The sequence below is a fragment of the Ochlerotatus camptorhynchus genome, unplaced genomic scaffold, assembly GCF_037179485.1.
Source record: "Ochlerotatus camptorhynchus isolate MF236.1 unplaced genomic scaffold, CSIRO-AGI_Acam_v1.1 ptg000471l, whole genome shotgun sequence".
NCBI classification, from domain to species: domain Eukaryota; kingdom Metazoa; phylum Arthropoda; class Insecta; order Diptera; family Culicidae; genus Ochlerotatus; species Ochlerotatus camptorhynchus.
Genome location: NW_027040957.1, coordinates 656,595 through 674,128, shown reverse-complemented (window position 1 = coordinate 674,128; position 17,534 = coordinate 656,595). Strand labels below are relative to the sequence as shown.

General features: G+C 36.2%; 1 protein-coding gene across 1 annotated transcript; it reads left to right on the top strand.

Annotated features, from left to right (window-relative positions):
- Positions 1-5,443: 5,443 nt before the first annotated feature.
- LOC135712317 (ELMO domain-containing protein 2) lies at positions 5,444-7,061 on the top strand. Its single transcript, XM_065235280.1, has 2 exons — positions 5,444-6,431; positions 6,488-7,061. Exons 1-2 carry the CDS (start codon positions 5,892-5,894, stop codon positions 6,902-6,904), a joined length of 957 nt encoding a protein of 318 aa, XP_065091352.1. The 5' UTR covers positions 5,444-5,891; the 3' UTR covers positions 6,905-7,061.
- Positions 7,062-17,534: the final 10,473 nt, after the last annotated feature.

Sequence of the window (17,534 nt, the reverse complement as noted above, 5' to 3'; positions counted from 1 at the left end):
AATTGACAATTCACTTCTACCCAAAAATAGTTAGTTGTACCCAAAAGTAGGTGAATATGATTATACTCCACGTGATTATACTCAAAGTTAAAAGTAGGCAAAAATGAACTGGCCGACGGATATTATTTCTTATCGTGTAAATTTTTGTTTTCGAATCATCCTTTTGCCGCCTTTTGCATATCAGCTGATGGCTTCGAGCAGTGCAACCAAAACAACATATATGTTTTCTATAGAAGATTTCTAGGTTCATTTACTTGCTTTTCTTGCCTTGAGAAACAAAATAAGAAATTGTTTTAAACATTTATTAGTAATGGTTTCTAAATTGAACACAGTTTAAGCACCTTAAAAAGCAATAAAACCATTGTTTTTAAACACTTTGTTACAATTAAATCGACAATACTGGATAGGATGATAAATGATTCGTACGCACACCTTCGTAATGCGGTGTGTAGAAAAAAGGTAAACAAAACAGTTCCAGCTTGCAAAATTATTCGCGGCTCGCGTTTTTAACGATGCAAATGATATTATTTAAGTAAATGTCGTCTTTAAAAGTGAATTAACTTGAAAGTGCTTATAGAAGCACGCGTCGTAATTGTTTTTAGTGTGGTTTTGAGAAGTGAAAGCTAGTGAAAACAGTTATTGAAATTTCATGCCCTGAGCAGAACAAAATTGGCTGATCGTACTTTTTAACGCAAATATTACCAATGCGTGAATGAATTGGCAATATTTTGATGGAAAAGTATTGAAATATGTATCCAGAACTTATTCATACAATTCAGGCCCATTTTTTAAGGTATGTACTTAGTAATTTACTGTTTTGTAGGAAGATGTGTTTCGCACGCATACCAAAACACGTTTATTTAATGATTGTAGGGACAGCCATTGTTGCATGACGTGCCGTATCACCTTAATGTTAATATGTAGTCTACTATTTGATTGATTGACGAATAAATAAATAAATAAATATTGCTTTTATCACAAACGAAATTTATGATATTGGGAGTCGTTCAAACTTCCCACACAATCGCTTTTCATCGTTCTCTACGCATTTCCTCGAACTCAAAGCAACAATGTGGTAGTGTCCGATCATTTCACGATCTCGCAGCCTACTTTCCCCGGCTCCCTGGCAGCGTCCTCCCCTGTCCTTATCAATTCCACTAGCAAGCAGTCGAAATTGAAGCAAAGTTTCGTAGCAATTCCAGTCACGTGCTGCTTCGAATCCGTTTCAAAACATTCGAGCTATTAGAAATACCGGGTTGCCAAGCATACCCAAATGTTCACAATTGTCTAAAAAATACAGTCTGTACAATTCGTAATAAAAATTGTATGGTTAATTTGCTTAACGACGTGTTCGGGGTATCATCCAAACCACTATAAACGTTTTATGTAAATTTCTAACCATATGGGGGCCAATTAGTATACCCAGGTGTGCCCATATTGTGCCGAATCTGTTTTCGGCACACTGTGCCGAGTGACCCACCCCTTGTTAATCACTTTTTGGATATGCATCCAAAACATGTAAAATTTTCACAGTTCATTGAACTTTGTGAATAAACAAATTCTATCATAATTATTAATTTTTTAGATATTTTGTTCAGGTTGATTGAAGCTGAAAGCTCAGTTAGCGGAGACTTGATCCCCCAAGGATTACACTCACTTAAATCTAATATTTGAGTGTAAACAAATTAAAACTCTGTTTGGATATACCTGTTGACCGACGTTAAATAAAGGGAAAAAAAGTATAATAATGTCTAATTAAACCGTTACTTCACATGAGAAACAAGCGTGTACAGAGCATTACTGTTTTAAGGAAGCAGTGATGTCTAAGAAATGCTGAATAATCAAAAAAGTTATCGAATAAGCTCCGTTACAACTCATGTAATTCGAATAAAAGCTTCTCGACATACCTTATACAACCCCAATGTTGTGGTTGAATAAATTCTCCAGATTTATGTCAACAAAGCCTTAACAGAAGTTATTATTAAAAATAATACAAGTATTATTAAGCATGCAGTTGAATAAAATCGTCAAGAAGTCGTTACTTGAATAGACGATTGATTCTTGGGAATGTTACTGTATTCTAAATCATCACTTTCTAAAAGTATTGCTAAAACTTGTTGAATCATAAATATCAACTGGTTTAGTGAGCAAAATCTACCATCTCTTTTGTTCTTTTACTTTTCAATACAACAGCAAATGTGACATCACACATGCACGTATATAAGAATGTCGTAGACAAAACATTCACACTGCCAGACCACTGTATGACATTTTGTTTACACCTCTGAGCGGGAAAGCCAATAACAGGCTACATGCAATGCTGCCACCTCCCCTGTTTGTGTTTAATTCAATCTTTTTTTACCTATGTAATTTAGTAATAACGTTTAAGTTCCAAAAAATTATTTTAGCTTTATTTATACAGTTTTTAATATTTATACACCATTAAAAACATCCACTCATCTAAGTTATAGGTTAAAACTTCGTATTTGCATGTTTTAATAAACTTATATTGACTGCTAGAGGTAATACATCTGGCAACGCTTGTTCAATGATTATTTTACGTTCGCTAGCAAAGAAGTGGAGTCGAAGTGATTTGTGTTTTATTTTGTTCAGCAAGAGATTTGACCTCCAGTTTATATTAATTTTGTGTATTTGATTACGTGAAATTGTGGAATTCTACGAAGAACACAAGTAAGCAAATGCAGTGATGGTGTTTTACCCAGAAAATATACGATGTAAAATCATGAAATACATGCTTTAAATTTTCGGATGGCTTGTGTGTGTATACACATACTAATGATGATGATTGAAGAATATTTAAAAAAAAACAAGAAGAATCCAAATTGATTGACTGTGTCTTGAACCTTAAATGACATGCAATTTGAACCTCTGAGATATCAAAGTAAAAGTGCCAGAAAACCGTATGCATATACGCGCAACTATACTTATAATTTACCCAAATGAGCAAACGTTAGAGAAGTATATACCAATATCCAACCCTGTTAGCATCACGGTCGATGAGATTGACTCAAAATTGAGGGGTTTTCATTCAAAATATCTAAAACGTACACGCTTACAAATACCTAATCTTACACGTGACGGAATCCATCTTTGACATGAAGGATGAGATGTAAACACACATGTCATGTAAAAATAAGTGCCCCGAGACTGAAAAGTTCGAAGGTACGTTTGATTGAGCTGAATTTCGCGTTTATTATGACTCAATTATCAATTTATTCTCATATTCGAAAAGATTTTCCTGGAAACTCATGGAAAATTTTACTCAGGGGATCCAAGGGAGGCGTCACATCTAAATCTCAATTCTAGATCCTCGAAAAATCTCACACTAGTAAATCAATCTACAAAAAATCTTCTTTCATTTCTCGCATCTTGCATCATCTTTTTGCAGGAAATCTTCAGAATCGTCATCAATCTCTTTCTATCTACTCAACGTAATAAACAAATATCTGAATATTTTCAAAATTAACCTAATCGAACTATTTATGAGGATGAGGTTTGTCAGTATTGTATAAAAAATTATGGCTGAGCACATTGAGTATCAAACACTTAGATATAGCATATCAAATAAGGTTGGTAAAAAGTACGTTCAGATATCATGTAATATACGCTATATTTATTAGGATGGTTCAAAATATCGATTTAGCTCGATCATGTTCAATCGATTTCAAATCAGGTCCTGATAATTATCCCAAAGTTTGAGCTCATTTGGATGTGAGTACTCAAATTCCCTTTTCTCATTTTAATTCCCATACAAACTTCAAAGGGCCAGTGCAGTATGAGTTCACATTCAAATGAATTAAAACTTTGAGGGAATTATCAGATCCTTATTTAGAATCGATTGAGCTTGGTAGAGCGAAATCGATATTTGAAACTACCCTAATCTTTATATTACATATGATTTCCGGTGAAAATTTTCCGTACAAGTGACCATTGCAAGACAACCTATATTACGTGGTATCAGCTATGGTGTAACCGTACTATTATTACTGTAGTGCAGCGTTTCTCAATCAATGGGCTGCGCTCAGGCGGGTCGCAGAAATTCAGACAACTTGGTCATGGTGGTTTGAATTTCGTGAAAAGTTTATCAGAATTAATGTTGGGATAGTATAAAGTAAGCTGCAGAATTGAATAATTGAAGCATTATTTTTAGGAGTTTCAATGTCAGTTTTTGTTGTAAATAGGTGATTTGGGCGTTTTTATGATAGCATACAGGCCATTTTGTCAATTGAATCATTGACTGGCCATCTTAACGTTTCAATATTATTATGACGGTTATCGCTTTCAAGATTATTTTGAGAGCTTCTTAGCCGTTTTATGATTTAAGGCCCTTTTAGCGTTTTCAAAGTAATTCTAGGATATTTTAGTATATTAAAGACATTATGGTAATTATAGGCTAGATCACAGTGGTTGTTAGGCCATTTATAGTGTTTTTACGTTATAATGGTTAATTCTGGGCATATTCAAGATTATTTTGCCGGTGTCCAAGACCTTTTTGAAATCCATTTTTTCATCGCTGTAAGTAGGCCCGGAGTTTCGTCATTTAATTGTTTTGAGGTAGGGCTTTTGTAATTAGCTTTTCGAGCCTAGTTTGCCGTTTTTAAGTCTTTTGAATGTCATTATGTTTTTGAGTTATGGAAATCATGTCTTGATGGCTTTTTTGTGAATTTTTAAGCCAATATTGAAGTTTTATAAACATTTCGGTTTTATAAAATCTGCATTCAATATTGGTGGGTCGCGAGTCTAGGTAATTTTTCAAAGTGGGTCTCAATTGACATAAGTTTGAGAACCGCTACTGTAGTGGCAGGAGCACCTTCTGTGTTACCTGACGCATAACGAATATATGTTGCAGCCGCGGGATGGTATACCTCGTCTAAATTTACGTTCATTACGCTATGTTCAATAAGACGCCCCAGTATTGGCCATGTTCATATTTTGGCTACCTTTTGACGATATTTCACGTTGTTTACAATTTTGAAATGTTCAGTTGCGTTCAGTTTGTTGGTACAAAACATATTCATCGGTGTACATAAACATTTCGACCACAAAATGCACGAATATTATCATTTAATCGGTTTTCTAAGGTGTGGCCAAAATAGGAACCTATGGCCAATACTGGTGCACTTTTCTTATTCGTTTTTAATCAGGTAACACAATAGAAAAAAATGAATGTAAATTAAAAATTGATACAAATAAAGAAAAAAAAAGGTTAAAAATGCACGTTTTCTACCATTATTTCAACATTTTTACAACCCTATGAAACAGTAATTTAAGAGCAGACCCATCTAGTGGCAGGAATATAACATTTATAGTTTTGCTCTTCCCAGCAAATCCAGATGGTAAGCGAATTTCAACTTCACGTTTCAACGATGCCCGTTTGTCACTTCTTTCATTCTATGTAGTCGCTTTACATCTTTCGATCTCCAATATTCATAACACATTTCGTGCTATATGTCCCATTATATATAGGGACTTTTAGTTACCATTATTTTGTCATCGTTTTCTAAACAATCATTAAAGTGAAGTCTTGTTCTATCGGTCAAATAGTAGCCGTAAAAGTGATTCTAGCACTAGAGAAAAGCATTTCCAGATAGAAAATTTTGCCATCTCCCGAACTACACTCGGAAGATACATACACGGAATACTTCTGGCAGTTTACGAGTCATGCGCATTGTGTATTAACTAGAATACTGAGGCATATGCTTATATCGAGGGCCTGCCCGGTAGTCAACAGAGCGCTTTACCAATAATTCATTACCATGGAAATGTTACTACGTACACAGTTAGTTCAATAGACTGATTTATGGTAGCGAGCAACCGAGTACGTGGATCTATTTGCAATTCTTGAACAATCAACCTCTGTGTGGATCAAGATGTTACCAGCCTATCCTCGGATGATATTTAACATATTCAACTTATTCTACCTTCTAACGAGGCCTCTATTGAAGTGGCTCCTACATCGTTTCACAAGCTTGTGTGAATTACAACGGATTTGTTATGGATGTGCGCCAGGAGCTGTACGAACCAAAAAGGTTCAGACGTCGTTAGAACTCTCTAGACGACCGAAGATCAAGCAAATGATTGTGATTCTAAACGAGCTGGTCAACCGAGATGTTGATGAATACTTCTTGTTTGAAGAAATTCATAACCGAGCTGTTGGAACGGTTCTTCAAGTAAAGAAAATAAATCCCAAGGTACACGTTGATTTCCCGAGGACATTTGGTGTTTGTGCTGAAAAGATTTGGAGCTACAAAAGGTTGTTTTGCTTGGTGGAACAGTTGAGAAGCACACAGTACGATAGTGAGAATCCTGAGCACGAACAAAAATTGCTAACTCTGTGGAAGCTACTGATGGCAGAAGATGAGCAACTGGAGAATAGAATTTCCAATCAGTGGCAAAACATTGGATTTCAGGTAACTGGGAACTATACCACAATGTTCAACGATTCTCATTCAAACTCAATTTCCAGGGAGACGATCCAAAAACTGACTTCCGTGGTATGGGCATTCTCGGTTTGGACAACCTAGTATTTTTCGCCCGTGAGTACAACGGAGCTGCTCGACATCTTCTGTCCCACTCTCACCATCCAACGCATGGCTACTTTCTGGCTATCGTTGGTATCAACCTCACATCCATGGCTTATCACCTTCTGAAATCAGGCCTGGCGCGAACCCATTTTTACAATCAGCCTAGATTATCAATTGAATCGTTTCACCACTTTTATTGTTATTTGTTTTTCGAATTCGACCGCTACTGGGTAGAATGTAAGCCAAAAAGCATTATGGACTTTAGCTGGATACAGAAGAAGTTTGAGGAAAACATCCGTAAGCTGCTAGCCAGTGATAGTTGCAGCTTTAAAATGAACCTGTTGATAGAAAATATATAAAAGAACTAAGGAAGCAGTGCAATTTTGTGAACCGTTTACTGGGCTTTAGTTTAGTAATATCGAATTAGAGATTTTATGTGAAAACATAGTTGTGTGATTTAGTTGGTATTCTAGCAAATGCTTGCCTTAACAGTTGATAATAAAAGAAAATGGCAAATACTTAACTGCATCATTGTTTTCCTTTAACCCTTTCGGGACCAATTGTTGTGTGTACACTTTCTAAATAACGGGCTAGATTTAGCCCAACTTCGAGTTGCTAGTTTTAGAAAAGTGCTGTTTTTTGGTCGAAACCTTGCATAGCTTATGAAGTATTGAAGATAGACTTACTTCCGAAAACAAAATGTTGTAAGAAACGTGCACAACGACGAGAAATTGCCACCACAAATTATTGATTTTTAGAAGTAACCATACAAAAATCTTTCATGACTTAAAAAATATAAGGGATAGAGAGTTGATGACTTCTACAAAAATGCTTGCTTAAATGTCAAGTCTAATCTAATCTAACACCAATACAGCCAGGTCTTAAAAGTCTATTTGTATCAGAGATACACAACACATATAAAAAGGGCCAGGCCCACTAGTAGGGATTGAAGGGGTAAGATGATTAAAAATATCGGATATGTTTGAAACTAAGATTTAAACACGATGCTTTAGAATCCAACAATAAATGGTTGGAACGTTGACATCTCGTACCGCACGTTTATGTAATTTATTTATCATCATAATCCATTGGCCATAATTGAAAACTCTATGACATTACTGCGAACGCTTTTTTTTTTTTTTTTTTTTTTTTTTTTTTTTTATTTTTTTTAACTCTTTATTTGTTCCAAATTCAAAATAAATTACATTTCATTTTAACCTAGGTGCTCCAGTTACTGCAGTAACGTACCAGCCTTAATTGTTATGATATATATCTAAGTGTTTTTACATTGTTCATGTCTTGGCAATTCAGTATTTTAAACAGGTTTTTTAACCTGCATGTCAGTATAACAATTGATATCTTAAAACTAAAAACTAAAACTAAATCTTATCTAAGTAAAAAGGGAATTAATCGTTGCAATTGAGGATTGCAACGATTTTTGCCTGAAATTATTAATTATTTTGTTGGACATTTGTGCTAAAGTCTCAACATTCGAAATTCTATGTACTTCGGTTGTACTGTACCAGGGAGGCAACTTCAAAATCATCTTCAGAATTTTGTTCTGAATCCTTTGAAGTGCTTTTTTCCTGGTAGTGCAGCAACTAGACCATATTGGCACAGCGTAAAGCATGGCCGGTCTAAAAACTTGTTTATATATTAGAAGTTTATTCGTCAGGCAAAGTTTGGATTTCCTGTTTATAAGAGGATACAAACATTTTATATATTTGTTACATTTGGCTTGAATGCCCTCAATGTGATCTTTAAAAGTTAATTTTTGGTCAAGTATTAATCCAAGATATTTCACTTGGTTTGACCAGGAAATTGGAACTCCGTTCATAGTGACTATGTGACTACTACTAGGTTTCAAAAACGAAGCTCTGGGCTTGTGTGGAAATATTATAAGTTGAGTTTTGGAAGCGTTGGGAGAAATCTTCCATTTTTGTAAATAAGAAGAGAAAATATCTAAACTTTTCTGCAGTCTGCTGCAAATAACACGAAGACTTCTTCCTTTAGCGGAAATGCCTGTGTCATCAGCGAACAAAGATTTGTGGCAACCCTGAGGCAAATCAGGGAGGTCCGAAGTAAAAATGTTATACAATATAGGCCCAAGAATGCTACCCTGAGGAACTCCTGCTCTAACAGGTAGTCGATTAGATTTGGAATTTTGATAATTTACCTGCAGAGTTCTGTCAGTTAAATAATTTTGAACTAATTTCATAATATAAAGTGGAAAATTAAACTTTTTTAATTTAGCAATCAAACCTTCATGCCAAACACTGTCGAATGCTTTTTCTATGTCTAGAAGAGCAACTCCAGTTGAGTGGCCTTCAGATTTGTTTGAACGAATTAAATTGTTAACTCTTAAGAGTTGATGAGTAGTTGAATGCCCATGGCGAAATCCAAACTGCTCATCTGCAAAAATTGAGTTCGTATTGATGTGAAGCATCATTCTATTCAAAATTATCTTTTCAAAAAGTTTACTTATTGAAGAAAGCAAACTTATTGGACGGTAGCTAGAAGCTTCAGCTGGATTTTTATCCGGCTTCAAAATTGGAACAACTTTTGCATTTTTCCATTTATCAGGAAAGTATGCCAAATGGAAACATTTGTTAAATAATTTTACCAAGAAAGACAAGGTACTCTCTGGGAGTTTTTTGATGAGGATATAGAAAATTCCATCATCACCTGGAGCTTTCATATTTTGAAAATTTTTAGTTATAGACCTTACTTCGTCCAAATCAGTCCCCCAGGAATCATCAAAAATATTTTCCCGAGAGAAAATATTCAGAAAATCTCGAGCAACCTGATTCTCAATAGGACTAGTAAGACCCAAACTGAAATTATGGGAACTCTCGAATTGCTTAGCAAGTTTCTGAGCTTTTTCCAAATTTGTGATCAAAATTTTACCACCTTCTTTAAGCGCTGGAATAGGCTTTTGAGGTTTTTTCAAAATTTTTGTGAGTTTCCAAAAGGGTTTGGAACTCGGGTCTAATTTAGAAATATTATTTTCAAAAGTTTTGTTCCTCAGGGCAGAGAATCGCTTTTTAATTTGTTTTTGCAAATCCCGCCAGATAACTTTCATGGCAGGATCGCGTGTTCTTTGATATTGTCTCCTACGGACATTTTTAAGACGGATCAAGAGCTGAAGATCATCGTCTATTATAATTGAATCGAATTTAACCTCGCATTTTGGTACTGAGGCAGCTCTTGCTTCAACTATAGAAGTAGTCAGAGATTCAAGAGCATAATTAATTTCATCTTTGGTTTGCAAAGGAATGTTTGGATCGAAGTTATATTCCATAAATGTTCGATACTGCTCCCAATCAGCTCTATGGTAATTGAAAGTAGAGCTGTTGGGATTAGAAATTATTTCTTGGGATATTTCAAAAGTTACTGGAAGGTGATCAGAACCGAAGTCAGCATGGGTAACCAATTGGCTACAAAGTTGACATGAATCAGTTAAGACCAAATCAATAGTGGAGGGATTTCTTGCAGAAGAAAAGCATGTTGGGCTGTTTGGATATTGAATAGTGTAATAACCTGCAGAACAATCATCAAACAGAATATTACCATTGGAATTGCTTTGAGCATTATTCCATGAGCGGTGTTTTGCATTAAAATCACCAATAATGAAGAATTTAGACCTATGACGGGTAAGTTTCTGGAGGTCACCCTTGAGAAAATTCTTTTTCTGGCCTACGCATTGGAATGGCAAATAGGCAGCTATAAATGTAAGTTGTCCAAATTTTGTTTCAACAGAAACTCCCAAAGTTTCAAAAACTTTGGTTTCAAATGAAGAAAGAATTTTATGTTTGATTCGTCTATGAATAATGATGGCAACGCCACCACAGGGTCCATCAAGACGATCATTTCTATAAATCAAGTAATTTGCGTCCTTCTTAACCTTATGGTCAGGTTTAAGGAACGTTTCAGTTATAACGGCAATATGCACGTTATGAACTCTCAAAAAGTTAAATAGCTCGTCTTCATTATCTTTAAGAGATCGAGCATTCCAATTTACAATATTTAATGCTTTAAAATCCATTACTGAATTTTAAAGTCATGACAATATTATTTGCAAATTTTACTCCAGTTTGAATAGCATCAAACATGGAGTTAGATTTAAGCATATCAGAAATCATGTCAATTAATGATTTCTGTAAAAATTCCATTTTAGGGGCAGTAATGCTTCCTAAGTCAAAATTGTCAAAATTTCCGTTAGAACGTTGGTTAGTATTTTGATTTCTACCCGCTGCAATAGCAGCATAGGTAGCTCCATTAACTCGCTGAACATTGTTAGCAGTGAGGGGAGTAGGTACAGATGAAACATTTGAAGCAGGGGAGATATTTGTACCTACGGGTACGAATGTAGAATTTGTTCCTCGCTGACCGTTGTTAACAGCAGAGGAATTTGTACCTGGTCGGAAACGTGGAGCGTTTCCTACCTGACGGTTAGAACGAGATTGTAGGATCGCTTTGCGAGTCTTACATTCCCAAAAATTAGATTTGTGGTTTTCACCACAATTTGAACATTTAAATTTCTTAGGATCTTCCTTCACAGGACAGTCGTCCTTTGCGTGAGAGGAATCACCGCAATTCATGCATTTAGCTGGCATGTAGCAATTTTTAGTTCCGTGACCCCATCCCTGGCACTTACGGCACTGGGTGAGGTTTTGGAAATTTCCTCCAGTCTTCCTGAAGTGTTCCCACTTCACTCGGACATGGAGCATAAGGCTAGCTTTTTCTAAGGCCTTAAGGTTGTTTAGTTCACTAGACTTGAAGTGAACTAAATAAAAATCATTAGAAATCCCGTTGCGCGAATCGCCAGGACGGGATTTCATTTTCATTTTGATTACTTGGAGTGGCACAACTCCAAGTAATTTTGCCAGTTCATCTTTGATCTGATCCAGGGATTCACCACTGGGCAGTCCTTTCATGACAACCTTGAACACACGTTCAGTTTTGGTGTCGTAAGTAAAAAACTTGTGCTTCTTCTCAGTAAGATACTTGAGAAGACATTTAAATCCGTCCAAGGTTTCAGCCAATACACGGCATTCACCCCGACGTCCAATTTGTAGTGAAAACTTAACTTTCACGAAATTCAATAGTTCCATGCGAAGAGCATGGAAATCGGTAGTGGTTATCACAATAGGGGGAATCTTTTCCTTCTTGGCATTAAGCCGGGAAAGTTTACTAGAATTTTTCTTGGATGATGGATCATTCTCATCATCCGTGAGCAAATCAAATTGATTACTCAAATTAATTTCTTCAGAAGGGGGGTCAAGAGTTTGCCCCTTTCTTTTGCGTTTAGGCGCCATGGCGGCAGTAAATTTTTATCCAAATCGACTTCCAAGCAGATTACTATAAGAATCTGAAGGATCGAAGAGGAATTTTCCAAATCGATATCCAAGAAGGATTACCTCGGGTAGGGTCCAAACAAGGATCGAAGAGGAATAAGAGGAGTTGAACAAGGTAGAAATTTTACAGGTTGAGCACTGAAAAGTGCTGTTTAAATTTGTTGTAGCTTTAGGTAGTAGTAACACTTCCTTCAGCAAAAAGCAAATAGATCCGCACGGCAAGAGAGCACGATGCGGACTGATTACTGCGAACGCTGTTACATCGACTGGTATAGTACCCCGAACGTCATTATCCCCCCGAATAGTACACTGTCATTTCCAAAAGCTGTTTTTTTTTTTTAACTAGTTGCTATGTCTTCATAGATAGATCCGGAACCTTGTTGAATATTGCTACCAGCAGATATGGATGATAAATTTGGCTATTTCATGTTGATTTCAGTACGTATGAATGTAGAAATTGATTCTTACTGACCGTTATTACCAGTAGGTATGGATGAAGATTTTGTAATTGATCGGAAACGATAAGCGCATTCTACGTATCGTTAAATTCGCAAATACAAGACTCGTTTGCTAGGAAGCATTTCCTCGCAATTTAGATTTATAGTTTTCATTGCGATTTGCCCAATTAAATGATGGTTAGTCGTACTTTGAAGAACAGTTGTCCTTCACGAAAAGAATTATTTATATTGAATGCATTAAGCAAACCACATAGATTTTTGCTATGTAGTTTAAAGCATAAGAGTCATTGAATGCGGTATAGTATTTATGTGGTTCCTTTTCAATATTGTTCACTATGTTTTAATTAATAGACAAAGCAAACGTGATCGGGGCGGAATAATAATGCTGCTTTTATTTATAAAAAAATATAAGTAGAGTAAACTTCATACTTCACACAAATAAAAAATCAGATGAATCTTACTTAGGATCGACCTTCCGCATATTGATCTGGAAAAGATAGTGATAGCTGAGTTAATCGTCATTCCAGGGTAATTGAGAATGTAACCGCAATTTTCCTTCCGTTATCTCATCTTAATGGCATGTTCCACCGGCATTCTGATCTCATCTATGGATTAAAATGATTATTTATACCATATTGATGAAATGATCTTAATTAAACTGTTTTTTTCCTTGATTTGTTTTACGTCGATCTTGTTTTCCGTACTGAATACCGTAAAACGGGGTTACATTGATAGTTTTTTAAAGTATATTCTAAATATTTTTTACAGCAATGAATGTTTTTCAAATTTTATATTTTTAAAACAAGTACTGAGGATCCAAGAATTAATTCGTTAGTATGTTTCATTTTCATTTTCATTTTATGATGTACAAGGGGGTCAGGGGCCATGTCACCGATGTGAATATTCACACCATCCATAATACACCAGGGAAGGGGAGAGGAGTGAGCAACACAGCATCTTTACCCATGGGGGTTAAAAAAGTTCTGCGAGGTACACTTATGGTGAACCAGCGGCTCAGGGATTGTAGAAAGGAAAAGGGTTGGGTAGGTTTAAAATGCAGAATTAGATGCCGTCACGATTGAATGCGCATGTTTAAACAACGTTGATCCAGGTACCTATCATATAAATGTGCATATAATCTAGTTATGATTATTGTCAATAATACTTACATTTCGATAAAGATGATGCTGCCTACTTTACCTGTTATGTGATACTTATCATCACAGAGTCCAACCTTGAATCGCAGACCAGGTCCACTAACAAAACACTCGTTCCGAGAAGGGGTTTATGGTCTTCTTCTTCTTCTTCAGGTTCGCTCACCACCCGGAATGAAGGCTCGGTGCGGTTAGTAATATCAAACAGTGTTACATGCAAACGAAAAAAACGAAAAAGAGATGCAACCAGGATTAGTTTTTTAAAGTAATAGTTTCATCTGAATACCCAACTAACCATATCTCAGTGACATTGTATCACTCTGAGCCCACACCTAAAGCTATTTTGTGATTATATGGTTACTTTGGTATTCACATGAAATGTTGTGCAAGTACCAGAAGTTCAACAACGCCCAACTATGGACAGCTCAATGTTAATACCATTTACTCTTTGAATCAGCTTACACCAACATGATAATCTACTAAGAAACATCTAAGAATGTATAGAGATAAAGTTCAAAAATACAGTTTTAACTGATGGTACTTTATAAACGTCAAACTGTCCAATATTGGACCCTGCCAACACACGGCACCTGCACGGCAATGTGGGCCGTCAGAATGGTTCATCGGTTGCGAAGTGAAGTGCCTCTTAAACTGAAGCGATACATTTCTCAATGTTTCAACGTTATCCTAACGTAAACTTAGTATTATCACCCATATGCCTGTCCACGCCAGAAACCCATCCACCACACAAAATCAAATAAAAATGTTTCTGTATGGCAAACACGTCCAGACATAAACGAGAATATGGGTGTATATCTTCACTGTAACAACTACGGGTAATCATCGAAAATACTTGCATTTTACTCAGGCACTTTTGAGCAAACTGCAATCACTCTCATACTCGAAATGTGCCACGACCAAATTGGCACAACGACGCCCTATACGCTCTCTGACCAAAGCGCAGGGAAGAATTAATTCGTTAGTATGTTGAACAAAAATTAAAGCATTTGCACTATTTTTTTAGTTTTGTTACCGAACTTTAGTATTTTGATTTGGGGTTACTTTGATAATGCTCGATGAATGTAGAAAAAAAATGAGTGTAACTCAAACAATTTAGTTCTTTAAATATTAAACTTTGAATGAGATATAATCAGAAAACTTCATAAGCAATAAGAATACAACATTAAGTTTGTGATAGTTATATCGGAAATACATTTCATAAGCGATGGTTTGAGTGATTTTTTAAACAGGCGAAAAACACGAAAATCGTTTTTTTAATTTGTTAGTAAAATATGTAACACATACTATGTAAAAACTATATACGATATCAACGGAAATACCCTAAGCTACTATATGGAACCAATGTTTCTAATTTGGAAAAAGTGGAGCGAGTAAATTTAATCTTTATATTATACTATCATTATCATTAGCATTATCAAAGATACCCCGTTTTACGGAACCAATGCTACCGACGCCAGGGAGGCAGCTCTCACACCTGGACCCTACCTATCGACCCATCAACTCATAAACCGGGGACCAACGGCTTTACTTCCCCGTGATCCGAGGGGGGCGTCACGTCTAAATCTCAATTATAAATTGTAATTGTTCAGTGTATAGGCTGTGCCGACCGCTTAGTTGCCTTATCTAGGGTCTAACCCCCTAGTCTATACACCTACTGTCTTTCCCGTTGCACTCGTCAGCTCGTGCGATACTCTAGACACACATGGGTAGTCGTATCCGGGTCCTTCCCTGGGTAGGTTCGTGTCCGTCCAGGTTCTGGTACATTAACTTATCTCTATGCATGGTAATTATACTTTATAACTCACCTTTGATAATAAGGCTGAAACTATATGAAGGTTAGTAATCAATATTAGGTGTGTGCTGCGATGGAGTAGTAATTGAAGGAAATGAGGCTCTGATGTGGATTATTGGTAATTCTAAAATAGGTAAATCATGCAAGCACACACCTTTCACAATTCTTATCCTACTTACCAGTTCCGTCCAGTATAAATAAGCTGTCTTCAACCGCCGTGATCCTTTCTGACTGCTTACTCTTTCCGATGAATGTCTTATTTAATTCTTCTTTTCTTGCTCATGCTTTCTCGCTATTTTTCCTTCTGTTCGTGTTCCCATTTGTTCTCAGGCAGTTGTGTTCCCTATATTATTTGACTCTATTCAGCTCTCAGATCGCCCCCACCTGCACTGTATTGTCCATTTAGAAATCATTAGACCATAACCCACTTACTTGACCAGACTTTAGCATCAACCGGTGGGCAGTGCACTCTACACTTCAAGTTCCATTTGTTTCAAATTCATCTCAAATTTCAAACTTTACCCATTTAGTGTTGATTAATCACAATACAAATTGTGACCGAGCGCAGACTAAAGGTTATTAGACTATTATCTAGGTCCCTTTTAGGATTATATATAAAAAAAAATCCAATTTTGGCCAATGTCTACCGAAAATAAATAAAACTACTTTATGACTTAAAGGGCAATGAATGAGCGTTACTTTCATGATCATTTTAGTGTTAGAGTTATGTTAGTTTTGATCCGTAATCAGCTCTGCCGGCCCCTCCAACTTTAACAAATCATCGTCAATCCCCTTATTCTTGAGCAGGGCCTGATGATTTTGATCAGTGAACGGGCACCATATGGTACATTCTCTCACTATGAACCTGTCATTTCTACCCAGACAACCAGAAGTCGTATAACAATGTACAGAGAGTATCGTAAATTGCTACAGTTTAAGTCAAAATCGCATATAAGAATGGCATACCTCGCATTATGTTTAAGTTAAATCGTATAGAATGCAAATTTCCGACCTATATGCGATGACTCATTTTTCCGTCGTACTGTATCACAAATTAAATCGGATTACATCGTAAGACTTTTCAAAATGAATTTGTTATTACAGATTAAATCGTATATGATGTTAAATCAACTCGTTTAAAATTAAATTAAAATATGCACGTATATGGCCTCTACTTTTGTACGTATAAGCCATTTATTTGCATTCTATACGAATTGTTTGTTTGTATATATGTTTGTATATCACGAAAACAATTCTGAATATACGTGCATTCTGGTTGTCTGGGTAACCTATCTGAACTATATAATAAATGGAAACCATAACATGGCTTACGCTCCCCCTAAGCGGGCCCTCCGCATCCTATCTCTGCCTTATCACAAATGCCAAATTCCAATGGTTTGAATGTATCAATATATACATTGGAAATGACGTTCAATCAAATGAACCCGTACCCATACTCATTTGCCCAGGCTTCAGAATCGTCCAGTGGGCAGTCCGCTCTACACTCCAAGTTCCCTTTCTTTCAAATTCACCCCAAATTTGATATTTTACCCCTTTGAGTGTTGATTAATCACAATGTAACATTGTGACAGAGCAAGGATTTGAGGTCCTATTTAGGAGTCAACGCCCACCAACATTAGCAGCTCTTCTAATGAGAAAAACTAAAATACCTAACTACGGGCGGTCTTCGGCAACAGTGTCGTATGACAGAGACGGTCATATGACATATTAGTTTGGTGCTGTCATTTGATAGCTTGTTTTGCAAGTGTCGGAAGCAAAGGCAGTCGATTATCAAAGAAAATGCGTCGAATACGTTGACCACTTACAGTAATGCCCTTAAATTGAAACGTATTGGGACCGGTTTGTAAGATAAATTTTCATCTTGGTGGTTCCTCTGACTCTTTATGACTCAAGTTTTTGTATTAGCAAGTTGTGATCAATAGTAGCAAACGCTTTGCTTGCTTGAGATGCGTATTTGACGAGCCTACATGAATAGAAATCCCCTTATACTTTCTGGCGAATTTCCGTTGCTCAACTAATACGCAGACGCCTTTCAAAAAGTTAATGAAGATCGTGTGTCAAATGAAATGTATAAATGGTCACACATACCGTTTATGCGTTCTTAGAGCACCCGCACCAATGCGTTTCTATTCGTGCTGGTAGTTTGACAACTTTAGCCATTGCTATTTTAGTTAGCAACTTGTTTA